Source organism: Carassius auratus, chromosome 22, assembly GCF_003368295.1.
Source record: "Carassius auratus strain Wakin chromosome 22, ASM336829v1, whole genome shotgun sequence".
Taxonomy (NCBI): domain Eukaryota; kingdom Metazoa; phylum Chordata; class Actinopteri; order Cypriniformes; family Cyprinidae; genus Carassius; species Carassius auratus.
Window position 1 is genome coordinate 21,394,831 of NC_039264.1, and position 18,744 is coordinate 21,413,574.

The 18,744-nt window shown below is 38.8% G+C and overlaps 1 protein-coding gene across 1 annotated transcript; it reads left to right on the plus strand.

Annotated features, from left to right (window-relative positions):
- The first annotated feature begins 8,343 nt into the window (after nt 1–8,343).
- LOC113040530 (receptor-type tyrosine-protein phosphatase C-like) lies at nt 8,344–10,686 on the plus strand. Its single transcript, XM_026198849.1, has 7 exons — nt 8,344–8,414; nt 8,943–8,999; nt 9,155–9,268; nt 9,357–9,368; nt 9,478–9,708; nt 10,125–10,304; nt 10,571–10,686. The coding sequence occupies exons 3-7, from the start codon at nt 9,205–9,207 to the stop codon at nt 10,684–10,686; spliced, it is 603 nt and encodes a 200-aa protein (XP_026054634.1). The 5' UTR covers nt 8,344–8,414; nt 8,943–8,999; nt 9,155–9,204.
- The last annotated feature ends 8,058 nt before the right edge of the window (nt 10,687–18,744 follow it).

Below are 18,744 nucleotides of genomic sequence, written 5' to 3' on the forward strand. Positions count from 1 at the left end.
ACGCCATGTCATCCGGACTAAAGAAGGCAAGGACAACCCAAGTTGTTATCAGCGCTCAGATCAGAAGCCTGCATCTCTGATGGTATGTGGTTGCATGAGTGCGTGTGGCATGGGCAGCTTACACATCTAGAAAGGCACCATCAATGCTGAAAGGTATATCCAAGTTCTAGAACAACATATGCTCCCACCCAGACATCGTCCCTTTCAGGGAAGACCTTGCATTTTCCATCATGGCAATGCCAGACCACATACTGCATCAATTACAACATCATGGCTGTGTAGAAGAAGGATCCGGTTACTGAAATGGCCAGCCTGCAGTCCAGATCTTCCACCCATAGAAAACATTTGGTGCATCATAAAGAGGAAGATGCGACAAAGAAGACCTAAGACAATTGAGCAACTAGAAGCCTGTGTTAGACAAGAATGGGACAACATTTCTATTCCTAAACTTGAGCAACTTGTCTCCTCAGTCCCCAGACATTTGCACACTGTTATAAAAAGAAGAGGGGATGAACACAGTGGTAAACACAGCCTTGTCCCAACTTTTTTGAGATGTGTTGATGCCATGAAATTTAAAATCAACTTGTTTTTTCCTTAAAATTATACATTTTCAGTTTAAACATTTGATATGTCATCTATGTTGTATTCTCAATAAAATATTTAAATTTGAAACTTCCACATCATTGCATTCTGTTTTTATTCAGAATTTGTACAGTGTCCCAACCTTTTTGGAATCAGGTTTGTATAATACTTTCTCGTTTGCCGTCAGCATTAATTAAACTTGTGATTTCAAATTATGCTGCGCTTTATGCATTCGCCCACTTGTCATATTCATGTCATTTTCACTGTGTGCTGTATGTAAAATGAGGTTTCCCTAGCCTTATTTTAATAATATTATTCCCAGTGCACACAAACTTCCCAGAATACTGAGTATCCTGTTGATTACACTTCCTTTTTATTATACTTTTATTAAATATTTATTTATTTGATCAAATAAACATTTTTTTTTTTCCAAGATAAAATCCCGACATCCTCACCCGCACCCAGTTATGAACAACACAACATAAGCAATGCTGCAGGTAACAGTGATCTGAATATTATATTGCATGTGTTTTTTGTTTGTGTGTGTGTGTGTGTTTACCAATTAGTTACATTTCAACAGTATATATTATTTAAATAATTATTTGATTATATGCAGTTTATGGTAATAATAATCATTATTAATGATTATTGTGTACAATACAAAACTCTTAATATCTCATTCTGGACTGTGTCAACATATTTATGAGAGAAACAATTTATTTGATCTAATAATCATTATCATTCAGGGAGGATTTCTGATAGTAACCAGACAAAAACATCAATCTCACTCCCACACACCATCTTACAACAACACAACACCAGCACCACTGCAGGTAACTGTATTTAACATTATACAGTATTTCTTCAGATTTTATTATTATTTACCAGTTAAGTAGTTTTCGGTCTATATTATGTAAATAAATAAGCATTTATTTTAGATTATGCAGTTTATGGTAATAATAATCAATTTCAGTTTTCATTATATTTTTGTACACTGCAAAAATCTGGAACCATGTTGAGTCACCATGTGATGTCCAACTACCTTAAATCCCATATAACTGGACTGTGTCAACATGTTTATGAGATGAAATTTTCATTTGATAAAGTAACCATTACAATTTTTACTAAAGATAAAGTCCCGACATCCTCACCAGCACCCACCTCACAACAACACAACATCAGCACTGCTGCAGGTAACAGTGATCTGAATTGCATGAATTGCATATTGCATGTGTTTGTGGTGTGTGTGGGTGTGTGTTTGTGTGTGTGTGCGTGTGTGTGTGTGTGTGTGTGCTCTTGTTTTTGTGACATATCAGGACACAACTCTGTATAATGACATGGGTATGACACAGGTATTACAAGGAGAGGGTGACTTATGAGGACATAACCCATGTCCCACATTTTTCAAAACACTTATAAATCATACAGAATGAGTTTTAGTAAAAATGCACAAAGTTTCCTGTGAGGGTTAGGGTTAGATGTCGGGTTGGTGAAGGGTAATAGAATATACAGTTTCTACAGTATGAAAACATTACGCCTATGGGATGTCCCCACTTTTCACAAAAACAAACGGGTGTTTGTGTGTGTGTGTCTGTGTTCACCAATTTGACAAATTTCATCAGTGTATATAAAAAAATGTATTTATTTTTTTTTATGTGCAGTTTATGGTAATAATAATCATTATAAATGACTATTCTGTATAATATAAAACTCTTAATATCTAATTCTGGACCTTATCTGTAAACATATTTTTGAGAGGAACTATTTATTAGATCTAATAATCATTATCATTTAGGGAGTATTACTGAAGGTTACCAGACAAACACATCAATCTCACTCCCACACACCATCTTACAACAACACAACACCAGCACCACTGCAGGTAAATGTGTGTGTATACTAATTTATCAGCTTTAATTTAAATTATTCATTTAATTTATTATTATTTAATTGATTGTTATTTAAATGAATGCATACAGTTTTTGTCACGCCCCCGGGCTGATCTGTCTGTTTTTCCCCATAGTGTGTGTTGTTTACACTTACCATGTGCTTCTGTGTCACCGTGGTGCCCGTCTCCGCCCTCTTGTTTCATTATTATCTTGTTATTGGTCACCATCACCTGCTCTGCATTATGATAATCACTCCTTCTCTATTTAGTCTCCTCATGTGTGCTGTCTGTTGTCAGATCGTCGAGTTGTTTTCGTCCATGTCTCAACTTTATCCACATCTCTTGTTTAGCCTACACAGAGATCGTGCCCGTTTTGTTTTCATCCTCTAGTTTGTTTGTTTTTTCCCACTTCCTCCTGCTTTCAGGCAGCGCTACTCTCCAGCCTTCCGTGTTAGAGCTCACCGATCGCTGTCACTCCTCTTCTTCGCCGCGCCACAGCGCGCCTCCAGTTCCCCGCCTCAACAGCGCCCCCGCCTCCCTGTCAGTTTGTCCGGGCATTGCATCAGAGGATTTCCTAGTGGAATTCGTCCAGGAGGCTCTTTTGGATCTGCTCCAGACTGCCCTGTTCCTGGATAGTTTTTTGTTAATTCTCATTTTTTTTTTTTCTCTGTCCTTTGGAATTAAGCCATCTAATAAACTGACCTTTTGAGCATCTGCAACTGAGTCCCAGTCTCGCCCCTTGACAGAACGATCTGACCACCATGGACTCAGCAGGTGCAGATCCCCTCAGATCAGCCGTCACCCAGCAGGGCATTCTCCTGGGCCAACATGCCTCCCAGCTAACGTCCACATCGCGGGAGGTTGAGTTCCTTAATGCCAAGTTGTCGGAGCTGACTGCCCAGCTCCAGGAACTTCAGAGACAGACACCTGCAAGATCGGAGGACCCCACTAGCCTTTCCTCTACCCGTCATGATCCTGAGCCTCATGCCAACAACCCACCTCCCTATGATGGGAACCCTAACTCCTGCAGAGCCTTCCTGTCTCAGTGCTCCCTAGTCTTCGCCCTCCAGCCCCGCCGATATGCCCAGGAAGAGACTAAGGTGGCTTATGTTCTAACCCTCCTCACAGGCAGAGCCCGTGACTGGGGAACTTCAGTGTGGGAGGCCCGGGCTCCCTTTTGTGCCTCGTTTGGGGCTTTTCGACAGGAGATGGTCAAATTATTCGACCGTTCTGCTCGGGGTGATGAAGCAGCGGCCCAGCTGGCACGGCTACAGCAAGGAGGCCGCTCAGTGACCGAGTATGCCATTGAATTCAAGACCTTAGCAGCGGCCTGTGACTGGAATGAGGGGGCTTGCAGAGCTGTGTTTCGTGCTGGACTAGACGAGGAGATCCAAGACAAGATCGCCACCCAAGAGCTTCCACGCAGTTTCGATGATCTGGTCGACCTGGCCCTCCGTGTTGAGAACCGCCTTCGCCTTCGTCACCAACAACTGACTGCTCGCACTTCTTGGAGGGTGGGTGAAATGACCAGCGAATCCACCCCGGTCCTGCCTCTGCCATCTCCTGCTGACCCTGAACCCATGCAGGTGGGACGACTGCGTCTTACTTCCCAGCAGAAGCAAGAGAGACTCACCCGGGGCTTATGTCTCTACTGTGGGAGGGCCGGACACTTCGTTGGAAAATGCCCGCTAAAAGCCAAGGCCCATCAGTAGCCAGGGGGATTCTGGTGGGCACATCTCCGCTTAATTTCCCCCACTCCTCCCGCACACTACTCCCCGTGGGTGTCCAGTTCGGAGGTTCTCGTCACTCCTGTTCGGCCCTGGTGGATTCTGGGGCTGGTGGTAGTTTCCTGGACACGGCACTGGCCAAGCAGTGGGGAATTCCCGCCATTCCCCTCTCTACTCCTATCTCTGTTCGGTCTCTGGATGATTCCCCTATCACTACCATCACTCACCTCACCCCTCCTGTAAGTCTTATCGTTTCTGGCAATCACCATGAGATAACCGAGCTGTACCTTCTTGATTCCCCGAGTGCCCCCGTGGTTCTGGGACACCCGTGGTTGGTGCAGCACGGTCCTCATGTGGATTGGGCCAGAAACTCAGTCTTGTCTTGGAAACAGTCTTGTCTTGAGTCTTGTTTGGGTTCTGCCTCTTTTCCTGGTTTTGTGTTTCCTGTTGTGCAGGTGGATGATGCTGATCTGTCCGGGGTGCCGGAGGAGTACTGCGATCTGCGGCAGGTCTTCAGCAAGTCCCGGGCTGTGTCCCTGCCTCCTCACCGGCCTTATGATTGTGCCATCAACCTCCTCCCAGGCACTTCTCCGCCCAGGGGTCGGTTATATTCCCTGTCTGGTCCAGAAAGAGAGGCTATGGACAAATATATTCGTGAGTCCCTTGATGCCGGTCTCATCCGTCCCTCCTCGTCTCCTGCTGGCGCAGGGTTTTTCTTTGTTAAGAAGAAGGACGGCTCCTTGCGCCCTTGTATTGATTACAGAGGTTTGAATGACATTACCATTAAAAATAGGTACCCCCTGCCCTTAATGTCATCTGCCTTTGAACTTTTGCAGGGAGCCAAGGTCTTCAGTAAGTTGGACCTCCGTAATGCTTATCACCTGGTTCGGATTCGAGAGGGGGATGAGTGGAAGACAGCATTCAACACTCCTTCGGGACATTATGAGTACCGGGTGCTACCCTTTGGCCTGACAAATGCCCCAGCTGTCTTCCAGGCCCTGGTTAATGACGTGTTGCGAGACATGGTTAACAAGTTTGTCTTTGTGTACCTAGATGACATTCTTATTTTCTCTCCTTCACTTCAGGTACACACCCAACACGTGCGCCAGGTGCTACAACGGCTGCTGGAGAACCAGCTATATGTTAAAGCGGAGAAGTGCGTTTTCCACTCCAAGTCAGTTCCCTTCCTGGGCTATATCATTTCGGCGGAGGGAATCAAAGCTGATCCCGCTAAGGTAAGGGCCGTAGCCGAGTGGCCACCTCCAGACTCACGAAAGGCACTGCAGCGGTTTCTGGGATTTGCCAACTTCTACAGGCGCTTCATCAGAAACTTTAGTCAGGTTGCTGCACCCTTGACAGCTCTTACTTCCACTAAGGTACCGTTTAGGTGGAATTTGAAGGCTCAGGAGGCCTTTAATGACCTAAAGTCCCGATTCATTTCTGCTCCTGTTCTTTCATTTCCAGACCCTGAACGCCAGTTTATTGTGGAGGTGGATGCTTCTGAGATTGGAGTAGGTGCGGTCCTTTCTCAGAGATCCCCCAGAGATGGGAAGGTACATCCCTGTGCCTACTACTCTCACCGCCTGAGCCCAGCAGAACGGAATTATGACGTAGGGAACCGGGAACTGTTGGCGGTCAGGCTAGCCTTGGGTGAGTGGCGTCACTGGTTGGAGGGGTCAGCACAGCCCTTCTTGGTTTGGACGGACCATAAGAACTTGGAATATGTCCGTTCGGCCAAGAGGGTGAGTTCACGCCAGGCCCGATGGGCACTCTTCTTTGGCCGGTTCAACTTCTCTCTCTCGTATCGCCCAGGCTCCAAAAATATAAAACCTGATGCCCTCTCCCGTCTTTACAGAGATACAAAAGGAACCAGTGTATCTACTGAAACAATTATCCCTAAAGAGATTGTGGTAGGGTCCCTCTCCTGGGACGTGGAGAGGAGAGTGCTGGAAGCCATACGAGAGAGAGAGGTGCCGAGGGAGTGCCCAGAGGGTAGACTTTTCGTGCCGGATGGGCTGCGCCCTGAAGTCCTCCAGTGGGGGCATTCATCCAAGTTAGTCTGTCATCCTGGGGTTCGGAGATCTCTGGCTGCCATCCGCCAGCGATTTTGGTGGCCATCCATGGCCCAGGACGTCAGGCAGTTTGTGTTTGCCTGCCCAATTTGCGCCCAGAACAAGAGTTCTAATCAGCCTCCTGTTGGTCTGCTACAGCCCTTACCCATCCCCTCCCGCCCCTGGTCACACATAGCCCTTGACTTTGTCACTGGTCTTCCACCATCGAGGGGTAACACCGTAGTATTGACGGTGGTTGATCGCTTCTCTAAAGCGGCCCATTTCATCCCCCTTCCCAAACTGCCTTCAGCTAAGGAGACCGCTCAAGTGGTGGTTGACCACATCTTCCGGATTCATGGCCTTCCGGTGGACGTGGTTTCTGATAGGGGGCCACAGTTTGTCTCCCGATTCTGGAAGGAGTTCTGTCGACAGATCGGGGCCTCTACGAGTCTGTCGTCAGGTTTTCACCCTCAGACCAATGGGCAGTCCGAGCGGGCAAACCAGGTTTTGGAACAAGCTCTCCGCTGCCTGACGTCCCATAATCCGAGTTCTTGGAGCCAACAGTTATCCTGGATTGAATATGCCCATAACTCCTTGCCAGTGGCGGCCACAGGTATGTCTCCATTCCAGTGCTCCATTGGTTTTCAACCTCCTATGTTCCCCTCACAGGAACCCGATGCTGCTGTTCCGTCTGCCTTAGCCTTCGTCCGCAGGTGTCGCCGCACCTGGAGGAGGGCTGAGGAAACCTTGGCTCGGGTTTCCAGACGAACCAAAGCAGCGGCTGACCGTCACCGTATTCCTGCTCCCCGCTACGTATGTGGTCAGAGAGTATGGCTGTCTACCAAGGACCTTCCTCTCCGGGTGGCTTCTCGCAAGTTAGCCCCCAGGTTCATGGGGCCATATCAGATCACCAAGGTATTGAGTCCGGTGGCGGTAAAGCTCAAGTTACCTCCCATACTTGGTCGGGTACACCCAGTCTTTCATGTTTCTCGGGTCAAACCTGTGTTTCATTCTCGCCTTAACCCATCTGCTACTAACCCTCCCCCTCCCCGTCTAGTGGATGGTTCCCCAGCCTTCACTGTCAGGAGGTTGCTGGATGTCAGACGTCGTGGTCGGGGATTTCAGTATCTGGTGGACTGGGAGGGATATGGTCCGGATGAGAGGAGTTGGGTCCCGGCTCGGGATATTCTGGATCGGTCGCTGATCGAGGACTTCAACCGGCAGCGTGGTGGTACCTTCCCTGGAGCGCCAGGGGGCGCTCCTGGGGAGGGGGGTAATGTCACGCCCCCGGGCTGATCTGTCTGTTTTTCCCCATAGTGTGTGTTGTTTACACTTACCATGTGCTTCTGTGTCACCGTGGTGCCCGTCTCCGCCCTCTTGTTTCATTATTATCTTGTTATTGGTCACCATCACCTGCTCTGCATTATGATAATCACTCCTTCTCTATTTAGTCTCCTCATGTGTGCTGTCTGTTGTCAGATCGTCGAGTTGTTTTCGTCCATGTCTCAACTTTATCCACATCTCTTGTTTAGCCTACACAGAGATCGTGCCCGTTTTGTTTTCATCCTCTAGTTTGTTTGTTTTTTCCCACTTCCTCCTGCTTTCAGGCAGCGCTACTCTCCAGCCTTCCGTGTTAGAGCTCACCGATCGCTGTCACTCCTCTTCTTCGCCGCGCCACAGCGCGCCTCCAGTTCCCCGCCTCAACAGCGCCCCCGCCTCCCTGTCAGTTTGTCCGGGCATTGCATCAGAGGATTTCCTAGTGGAATTCGTCCAGGAGGCTCTTTTGGATCTGCTCCAGACTGCCCTGTTCCTGGATAGTTTTTTGTTAATTCTCATTTTTATTTTTTTCTCTGTCCTTTGGAATTAAGCCATCTAATAAACTGACCTTTTGAGCATCTGCAACTGAGTCCCAGTCTCGCCCCTTGACAGTTTTGGGTTTATGCAGTTTGTGTTAATACTACATAATACTATATATATATATATATATATATATATATATATATATATATATATATATATATATATATAACATTTTATATATATATAAAAGTATATATATATGACCAAATAACCATTATCATGTAGGTAATTTTACTGAACCAAATAACCAGAATACCTCACCCACACGCACCACCTTGCAACAACAAAACACCAGCACCACTGCAGGTAACAGTGTATATAAGAATTTTACCTTTCAAACTTAACAATACTAATGAAATATTAAGAGTTTGTAAGTTGTAACTGAAAATTTGGTGAACAAATATATGGCTGCCTAAATTAATTTACATTTTAAATTTAGTGAACAAACAAATTGAAATACAGAATAATTCAAAATACAGTTCAATTACTAAGATAATCGTTTGGAGAACCATCAGGAATGCATCCAGAAAAAATGTTTATGCTTAAGCAACATTATTATTTATTCATACATTCATTGATTCATTGATTCATTTATATTTTAGGGAGGTTTTTTGTTTATTTGTTTGTTTGTTTAATATACATTTGTAAATATTTTCTTCACACATTCATTATCGTTTATCAAAATCTGAACAATACACATGAATCAAACTCAACCTCATATAACACTTCACACCATCACAACACCAGCACCACCACTGGTAACAGTGTAATATTGGTATGTTTGAGAATTGCATAAAGTAATACACAGTAATAATAAATATGCTTTACCCTAAGCTACAGGCCCCTCACCCACAAGCACTCCATCACAACCCCCATCAATAACATTGAAAGGTAACAGTTCTTTAGTTAGTTAATTTTGAACTGTTGTATGTTAATGCATTTGTTTGTTTGAAGCAACGCTGTAAGCCATATTAGTTTGCAGTATTTTAATATCCTGATAAGCAATTTTATTTTACTATTTTATTGTCAACTACTGCTTCAACAAGATTTAGGAAAAAACACCACCTCACATCCAAGCACTGGATCTCCCACCTCCATGCACTCCAGCTCAACCTCAACCTCACCCACATTCACCAGCACATTAACCAAAACCACCATGGGTAAAATTACAGCAATCTTGCTCTCTGTACAAATAATTACTCTTTATTGTGACAAAAAAATTAACTTGTGATTATTTGTTATCCTCAGGTCCCACACAATGTGAGTATTGGTTTTGCACATGTTATGTGAATTTAACTCTGATTGTGTTGTTGAGGACATGTTGATGGTTGCTATGAATCTGTGAATGTTCATATGCACTTACATACAGGTCAGTTCATCCTTAATTGGAGTAAGAATGAAGAGGAGGTCATTGTGAAGATTAATAGCACCAGTAAAACAACGTACAGACTCAGGTTGATGGATAATCAGAACAACACTGTGTTTGATGCAAATGGACATCCTCCATTCAAAATACCATTTAAAAGCTTAAAACCATGTACTACTTACACGGTCACAGTTGATGAATGTCCGCTTCAACAAAACCTTATTAACTTAAATGGTAAGTGTTTCTAAACTTCTGTTTACAGTATAAAGCTATTTTGACATATGTGAATGTGAAGCTCCCTTTCTATCCGTCATGTTTGACATTTCATCAATACTGAAATATGAGGACTCCCTTGTAATTGTTTTTTGAAAGAACTTTAGTGGTTGATTTGTTTATGTACTTCTCTCCAGACTAAATAGGCAGAATTGATGTCTTGATTTGCATTCATAACATAGGTGTAAAAACCTAATATAAACCTGATTAACATGATCAAAACAAGGTGAAGATGGACAGTGTACATTTTTGACCATGTGTAGTTCTTACCGTAAATTATGATGTTGTGTTATGAATTTGTGTTTTATTTGATTGCATTGCCGCTCATTTGCTTTAATGTTTTTAAAAATGGAAAGTAATTCTTTATTTTTCTTTAGTCAACAAAAGTACAAGCCACTCTGCAGAACTTGAGGGGGGAAATAAAGTGTGCTTTAAAGATAGCAAATGGGATCTGTCAGAATGTTTTGCTATAAAAGAGAACAGCTCCTGTGTTCAGAAGGACATACACATTAAATTAGACACATGCCACTATACAATGAATGTTCACATGCCCCCAGGTAAGTATCTGATAAATTAAACCGTCTAAAAAAAAAAAATCTTAAAATGTAAAATGTCTTCCTCATAGCGATGCCATAGAAGAACCATTTTTGGTTCCACAAAGAACCATTCAGTCAAAGGTTCTTTAAAGAACTATCTCTTTCTTACCTTTTTATTATCTGAAGGACCTTCTTTCGCCACAAAAGAACCTTTTGTGAAACAGAACAGCTCTTCAAATGTTAAAGGTTTTTATGGCATTTTAATTAACAGAATCTTTCCCCCCCAGTCAAACCTCAAATAACCTTCACTGAAACTATCCCCAGTCAGTTTGAGTGGCCTAATAAACCAAGAAACTGTCAGGAAAACAAATTTAAGGTCCACTGCACTGGTAATGGTAAGTAATTGCAATTTTTGTTACATATTTTTATGCATATGAATTTTAAATTACGTTTTTGTTGTTGTTTGTTTTTTAATCATATTTTTCATATTCATGTTATCTTTATCAGGCAAATCTGAGCAACATATCTTGACAAAGGATGTGTTTTTCGTGCCTTCTAAAATGTACAACTGCACTGGAAAATATGAATTGAACAATACAGTCGTTCAAAGCAATCACAGACTAATTAACATCAGTTGTGGTGAGTTGTTTTTTGTTAAAATGACAAGAGTGCACCCTCAAAAATATACATTATAACAGGAGTTCTGACCTTTGTTAAAAAAAAAAAAAAAAAAAAAAAACAAGACTTCTACGTTGCCTTTTAGAAACCATCAGAAATTAGATATCAATTGAAAATTTAAAATCTCAAAATTCAACCTTTAAAACCAATTTTAAAATCAGACATTGCATTTCCTTGTAAATGGTACATCAATATCATGTTATAAAATGTTTTCATTCATGAATTACAAAAATGTAAGTTTGGAACGTGCACTATAAAGTCTATGTTCAAAAATGTGAGTGACAGTTAAGGGGTTACAGGTTTAGAGGATTCATTAGGTTAATTAGGCAAGTTAGGTTAGTTAAACAAGTCCATGAACAACAGTTTGTTCCGTATAGCCAATCAAACACATAATTTCTTAAGAGGGCTTATAATATTGACCTTAGCAATTCTTTTAAATCATTCTTTTATTCCAGTAAAATTTTAATAATCTTTCTCCAAAAATAATAAAAAATAAAAGTAAATTACACACACACACACACACACACACACACACACACACTCACATATATATATATATATATATATATATATATATATATATATATATATATATATATATATATATATATATATATATATATATATATATAAATAAAGCGAAAATACTGTTAAAATCCCATCACTCTGTTGTTATTTTCATTGTAACTGAATATAGGAGCCTGAGAAAAATGCTAATTTTCATAGAAAATTTCAAACAGCACTTAAATGGCATATCATATAATATAATATACAATATATAGATATATGTTAATATTATATATAAAATATATAATATTAACCAGTGAATTATATTATAAAAACATATTTGGTTTTGTAATTTTAATGTCAAAAAAAAAAAAAAAAAAAAAAATCAATTCCACTGTGTTTTATTAGTGAATTTTAACTCCTTTCTTTTCATAAGGAAACTTATTGTATCATTTTAACTTCACTTAACATTTTTAAGTTTTTTTTTTTTTTTCTTAACAAAAGTTGATATTGATATTTAATGTTGTTCAGTATGCTGACAAATTTGACTGAGGAATCCGAATAAGACCACTGCACTTTTTTTTCTTTTTTGAGTCATGAAGAACCTTGTGTAGAATTGTCTATTGTGAAGATTTGTTTTGATTTCTATTTTTCTTTCTTACAGATTGGCAAAAGAATGGGCGATTTCAGCAGAAATCCAGCAGCTCATTGGAAATCTCCTGGACTTCACTCGAGGGAGATCGATGCTCAGGGATTGAATGGGACAGTTATTCAGTCAGCTGCACAACACCTGGCAGACATCGTAAGAGCTCCAACTTTCCTGTTGTTTTACCAATACACCATCACTGAAATTATCATCAGCACATTATCTGTAATAATACTCCAGGGTTTTTTATGATATTAGTAGAGGTAATAGATGTTCAGTGTCTTATTCAGGTATGTTTTGTCTTTTCAGCTGGGAGCTGTACACAAGGCAGTGTCACTAGTACAGTCTGTAGTATTACTGGATTATTGCCATATACAGACTATGAATGCAGTATTACTGGAACAATCAAACAAAAACATTATGTCATTTACACTGGTTACAGTACAACGCTTTCTCAGAGTAAGTTCAGATCTCTTCCCTCTGTCATTCTTCATTTTACAGTTTTCTATGTATAAAAAGATTTACCCCCATGCATTTCCTATCTATAATGTGTATTGTTAAATATTTAATCTTTACAATCAATAAACAATATCTAATCTTTTTACTGCTGAATGTTTTCATAAATATTGCAATTGAATGTTAATTGTATGTAAATTATATACCATTCTGTCTAAAATATATTTTTTCATTTTGTTTCCATTCTCTTTGATAGAGCCCATTTTCATACCCAAAACTAAAATACATAACCCTACTCACAATTCTCTTGAAATAAATTGTGAAAAACTGGAATCAGATCTCGTCTGGAATGGAGGAAAGGGAACATTCACAGCTGAAATCAGATACAATGAAGACACTAGAACTTCAGGTCCACAGAACAAATGCTTGTTTAGATTTTCAGATCTTTACTACCTTGCAACATATGATGTTAAGGTATTTGAATCCCACCTAATGTCTTTCAGCGTCTGTCATTCATTAAAGCCAAAGAGTCACATGGGTTGGGATTGCAGTGTTTCACAGTTCACATGTATTCATTTCAGATTACAGCCACAAATACAGAAGGACATTCAGCTTTCATTACTTCTGAAGCTACTACTCAATGTAAGAACAACCCTTTTTCTCAGTCCAGCCCAACTAGAGGAGATATTTGCCATTTCAATTAAGTTCTATCATTTCTATCTGTTCATGTATCATATTTCCCAAAGTGCTTTGAAGTTGCACTTTGTATTAGTTTCTTAAAATGGCCAATAAGTATATTTGCAAGCAAATTTTTATAAAAAAAACATTATGCTAGGATAAAGTTAAACTGGGTATTTGGTAATTGTAATGTTTTTATTTTATTTTAATTTTTTTTTTTTGCTCCTAATTTCATTCATTTGCACATATAGTGAACTGGTCATAGGATCTCACCATGATCTCAACAGTTAAAGTTGGTAAATAAACCACTTTTATTAGGCTGCTGATATGACATTTATTTCTTTGTGCAAAACCTTTTTAATGAAGAAAACTGAAGATTGCACCTTTAAATGTACCAACATACTGGAAGCAGTTTATTCAGCCTAGTTTCATGTGTTTCTTCCTCAGACAACGTTAAGGCTGTATTTGGATTCCGGGTTTTCCTGAGTGTTGTGATCTCAATTGCGCTGCTCTTGGTGCTCCTCGAAATGTACCTTCACGAAAGAAAACGGTCAGTGTCACAGTAAATCCCAGCTGTCCTCTGAACTCTTAAGACACATTGTTTTCTGTGAACGTTCATCAAATGTTCATCAATGTTTCTAATGGAATTTCTCTCCACAGTGATGGAGAAGATGGAGTAGATGAAGAATATGAAGATTGTACAATGTAAAAAAAATCTTTTGTTGACTTAACTCATTATTGTTTTGTTATCTTTTTGCATTTTTTTTTTTTTTTAGTTAAACTAACTTATTTGGAAAAGTGTACCTGACAAATTTGAAAAGGTTGACCTGACAAGTTATAAATTACAATGAACTGATTTAATTTAGTTAAGTAAACTTAGAACCTAAGTTCAGCCAACTAAAGTTAAGTCATCTAAACTACATCCAGTAAGTTCATCCAACTAAAGCAGTGTTTTCTAAACTACATCCAGTAAGTTCAGCCAAACTAAAATAAAAAAAGAAAAGGAAATAGCAATGGTTGCAGGCACTTCACCGCATTAGTTTGTTTTTAGTCTTTAGTCTAACTTTTGCGTAGCAGCTTTCCCCATCAATGTTCATGAAGATCCACTGGATCACATCAGATGTGTATCACAGCCCTTTGGGATAGTTGATGGTTAAAGTGTAAAGCAGTCCAAACAATGTGATGAAGGCATTTGGAATGTCTTGGAGATACACAATGAAAATTTCCCCTTCCAGTATCACAGCCATATTCACAAAGTCGTCTGAGAAAGCACAATCTTGTCTGGTGTCCTCGCTGATTGACAAGATGCCCAACTTGACACTCTGAACAACATTGATCTCATTGTCAGTCGGCTGAAAAAAAGAGAGAGATAGATTAAAGATTTAGCGGTAGACTTGAACTTTCATTACCACATTAAACATACATTTTAAATGCTGTAAATACCGGTTTACATTTTGGTAGTGAATTATTTTTTACGGTCTATGCCAATAAAATGTTTGTCTATGCCATTGTAATTTTTACAATTAGAGCTTTTAACTTTTTAAAGTTTTCATCCCCCAAGTTTTAGAATTGAAGTTATTGATAAAGCATTATTTGCTTGTGAAAATGTTAGTATGCAGTTTTTATACGCAAATTCATTTGTACACATACTTGTCGAATGAGATCCAGTTTGCTTGGTACTTTTTTGTCTTCATTAACAGCTAAATGATTTGAAACAATAGTAATTTTTGCTAATTCAGAACAATTCAACACAATTCACAATTAAAATCTATGATTCACAATTAATGATTTGATTCTGCTTTTGTAATATTGGGAAATGAGTTTGGATGTACTGATCAGTCACATAACAAATTGTAAAACCAACATGAAAATTAATCATAATATTCCTGAAATAATCATGCTGTGATAATTTTGCTATATCACACGACCACCTCTAGTGGAAAGATAAAATGATATAGCAAGACAATACATTTTAGCAGGCATAATTAAGCATAACATAACTGAAGGAAAGCCAAATAATGATTCACATTTTTGTGATTTCAATGAAAATACAGGCATCTATAATCAGTATCAACCAAAATATAAAAAGCACCAAATAAAAGCATCACTATCATACTAAAGTGATATTGGTGCATCCTTATTCCAGTGTTAACATAGTAGGGGCATAACAGTTCTTGGCTTGAAAAAAAAAATATATATATATGTTGAACCATTAAATTCTCCACATGCTCAAAAGAAAGTGGACAAAACAGTTGCTCTTTGCAAACTTTGTTAAATGTGAGTGTCGTATGATCTAATATGACCAGTCCTTTACGGAGTCATCACCCAGGTGTTGACATCACACAATTACAGGTGAGACTTGAACAGCACACATTGCTATCAGTGTTTAAACTAACTCCCTTGCACATGTTTTTAAGCATTGCCAATTTAAACATTTAAATCAAGAATAAGTGAATGATAATTTATGCGAGCTGCATGAAGTGCCCATTCAGTCAGTGGGCAAACACTGACATTGCATAGATTAAATATAGATTAATCCTTATTTAAGCACAGACCTCACCTTTTTACCATCACTTCAGAGCGCCAGATATAGTATATAAGTTTTCACCACAATATTTGAATTAAAAAAAAGTAACGTTAACTGTCAAATTTAATCGATATGGGTGATAGAAATGACAATTAATATATCTGTGGTTTGAAATGTCATGGTTTTCGTTATTACAAATACTGACATTGCATAGATTAAATATAGATTAATCCTTATTTAAGCACAGATCAAACTCTTTGAGTGATTTTGAGTCCAGTTTAGCTGCTGTCAATTTACGTTTGTAGTTTTAGGGAGAAACAAAAGCACAACTCTGAAGGATTGTGACCGTTCTACCTTGTTTATCTTGCTTTCATCATTGGAAGCCAAAAACGAATTGTACATCTCTATTATTATCTTTAATTACTGCCTTATATATTTTTTTACTTTCAAATGCAGGGAGACCCTTAAACTTTCAGTGGTTCCTGGAGGAACCTTTTTATTATGATGGCCAGGAACCACCTGGGGTGCTTCAAGGCACCATTTCCATAATTTCAGTTCTTTAATGCCCCAGCCCCTCCCAACCCCCCACTGGTTTATTTGTCCTGCTATTGACCTTTTTAATGATTAAAAAAAACCTGAAAAAAATAAAACAAATGCGTATAAAACAGTTTATTGATAAACAACAACAATATCCATAATCACAATACTGCATATCACAATCCCATTCATGGCAACATCAGTGTTAATACTGCTATAAACAACAACAACAACAAAAAAAACATTTACACCTTGGTAAAATTAGAAACAAATAAATGTGACTCAATAATCTTAGAACTTAAAAAAAAACATTTTATGTACCTAAAACAATTATAGACACAATGCAATTAATAGTAACATATTTTTTCCTGTTCTAAATAGTGGTGACTGATTGGGAGAATTCACACAGGACATTTCAAGAAATTGATAAGCCTCAAGATAGATGTATTTAGCTTAATAAACCAGTTTCTCAGCAGCGTAAGTTGTCATAGTTGGGTTAACTTCGAGAGCAGTGAATCGGAGAGTATCACAAATATATTTTTGCATTCTCATTTACTCAAATAGCAAAATGAAAAACTCTACAATAGCATTGTCACAACTTTCAATCAAAGGAAAAAATCTTACAGCGACTGATAACAGCAGTCAGACAAGAGAACAATGTCAAATTTAGCATTCCTCCCAAAGACTCTGGATTAATATTAACTATTTTTTTTTCTGTAATTTGATACGAATATGATATGAAAGTATAGTGTTATAAATGCACATCATTAAAAAAAAAAAAATCAAAATATACAAACATTGTGAGGATTAACGATACAAACACAGCTGAAACACATCATCAGTCTTGTGAAAATGGTCCATGATCTCCTCCTGAATGGCCAACAGATACAGCTGAAAAATAGTGCGCTTTAGTGAACTTTTAATTGCTTTTCTATATAATGTTGAACAGAACACAGTTACTCATAGTAAGGTGAACTCATGTCGGCAGGTTCATCAGCAAGAAGCTCCTCACCATCAGGAAAGTCTGCAGTGCCGCTCTCATCTAATGGGTCCTCTGTTATTACCACTGCTGTTCTGAGATTCTATGTAGGCTGTTCATTGAAAAAAAAGAGTGATTTACATAAAATTAAATAATAAAATATTTACATTTATTCATTTAGCACAGGTATTTTTTATTATCTTAAAAATGAGGAACACCACAGGAATTATTTATGTCATATTATTGCATTGATTAATGGTTGTAGACTAATTAAGTACACAATATGTCTATAATGTGTGTGTGTACACTACATATGTCTACACACATGGACAGGACAGCAGGATCATCATGTAACAGGAAGGGCAATGGTATAATTTCTCTAAAAAAATAAAAAAAAACACACACACAAGAACTGTTAATAACCTATAAATAATTGATTGTTTTAGAAGGGTTTCTGGTGTGTGTCTGCAACTGTCAGTGTTGGGAAGGTTACTTTGGAAATGCAATAGGTTACAGATTACAAGTTACCCTATTTAAAATGTAATAGTAGTGTAACTTTTTTAATTACTTTAAAAAAGTAATGTAACTAATTACTTTTGAGTACTTTTTGATTACTTTTATAAATTTCTAATGAATGTTTATTTGCAACTGTTAATCATCTTCCACCATTTACACCAGGCAGGTTTAACCTTAAAGTAGAGCTCAATACTGTCAGACTTTCACCATCCTTCATCACTTGAATTAAGATGATCACATTTGAACACATCCACCACACAATCAGACTTAAGTACTGCCTTTTACTTCAATGAGATCTGAAGTTCAATGCAGATTTAAAATCAAAAGAAATAGTTTATAGATACTGTTTTGAAACCAAATCTTTCATTATCCATCCATCTCTCTCATGACTTTAATACTGAAGATTTTTATTTGACTTTTACCATGTTTTGTAAGTGCATTTTTTTTTGGCAAATGAATTACCACTTGTATTTATTTTTACTACAAAGTCCATGGTTAAACCACGCTTAGTACCATACCATAGGCTACATACATTTTCCTAAGGGTTGTGTTTTTGTATGCACTAGCTCCCCCTAAACCTATGATAAAATATGATGATTTGTCTGCTAAATTACTGCTGTAACATTACAATAGATAATAATGATGTCGTTTATACAGTATTTTGAGTGAGTGTGAGCAATGTGCTGCTGTTGCTTGACTAAAAGACAAAACTATTAGCATATTTACAGATGAGACTGACCTATACCTGAAACCCTGAACAGAAGTGTCGCTTCTGCTCCAGCTGTGCGCTTACACAGTTCACTCCGGTCTCTCTCTCTCTCGCATTGAGTCTGATCCAAACCGTTCGGCGGAGGCGCAGAGAGCGCGCGAGCCCAACCATTGCTAGTCACGACTGCCAGTCATGAATCATTGCCGATTCATGATTTAATAGAGATTC

Coding starts and splice junctions, on each gene's coding strand:
- LOC113040530 (XM_026198849.1), top strand. CDS start 9,205: ATGCACTCCAGCTCAACCTCAACCTCACCCACATTCACCAGCACATTA. Junction 9,709..10,124: donor AAACCTTATTAACTTAAATG/GTAAGTGTTTCT, acceptor ATTTTTCTTTAG/TCAACAAAAGTACAAGCCAC. Junction 10,305..10,570: donor GAATGTTCACATGCCCCCAG/GTAAGTATCTGA, acceptor TTTCCCCCCCAG/TCAAACCTCAAATAACCTTC.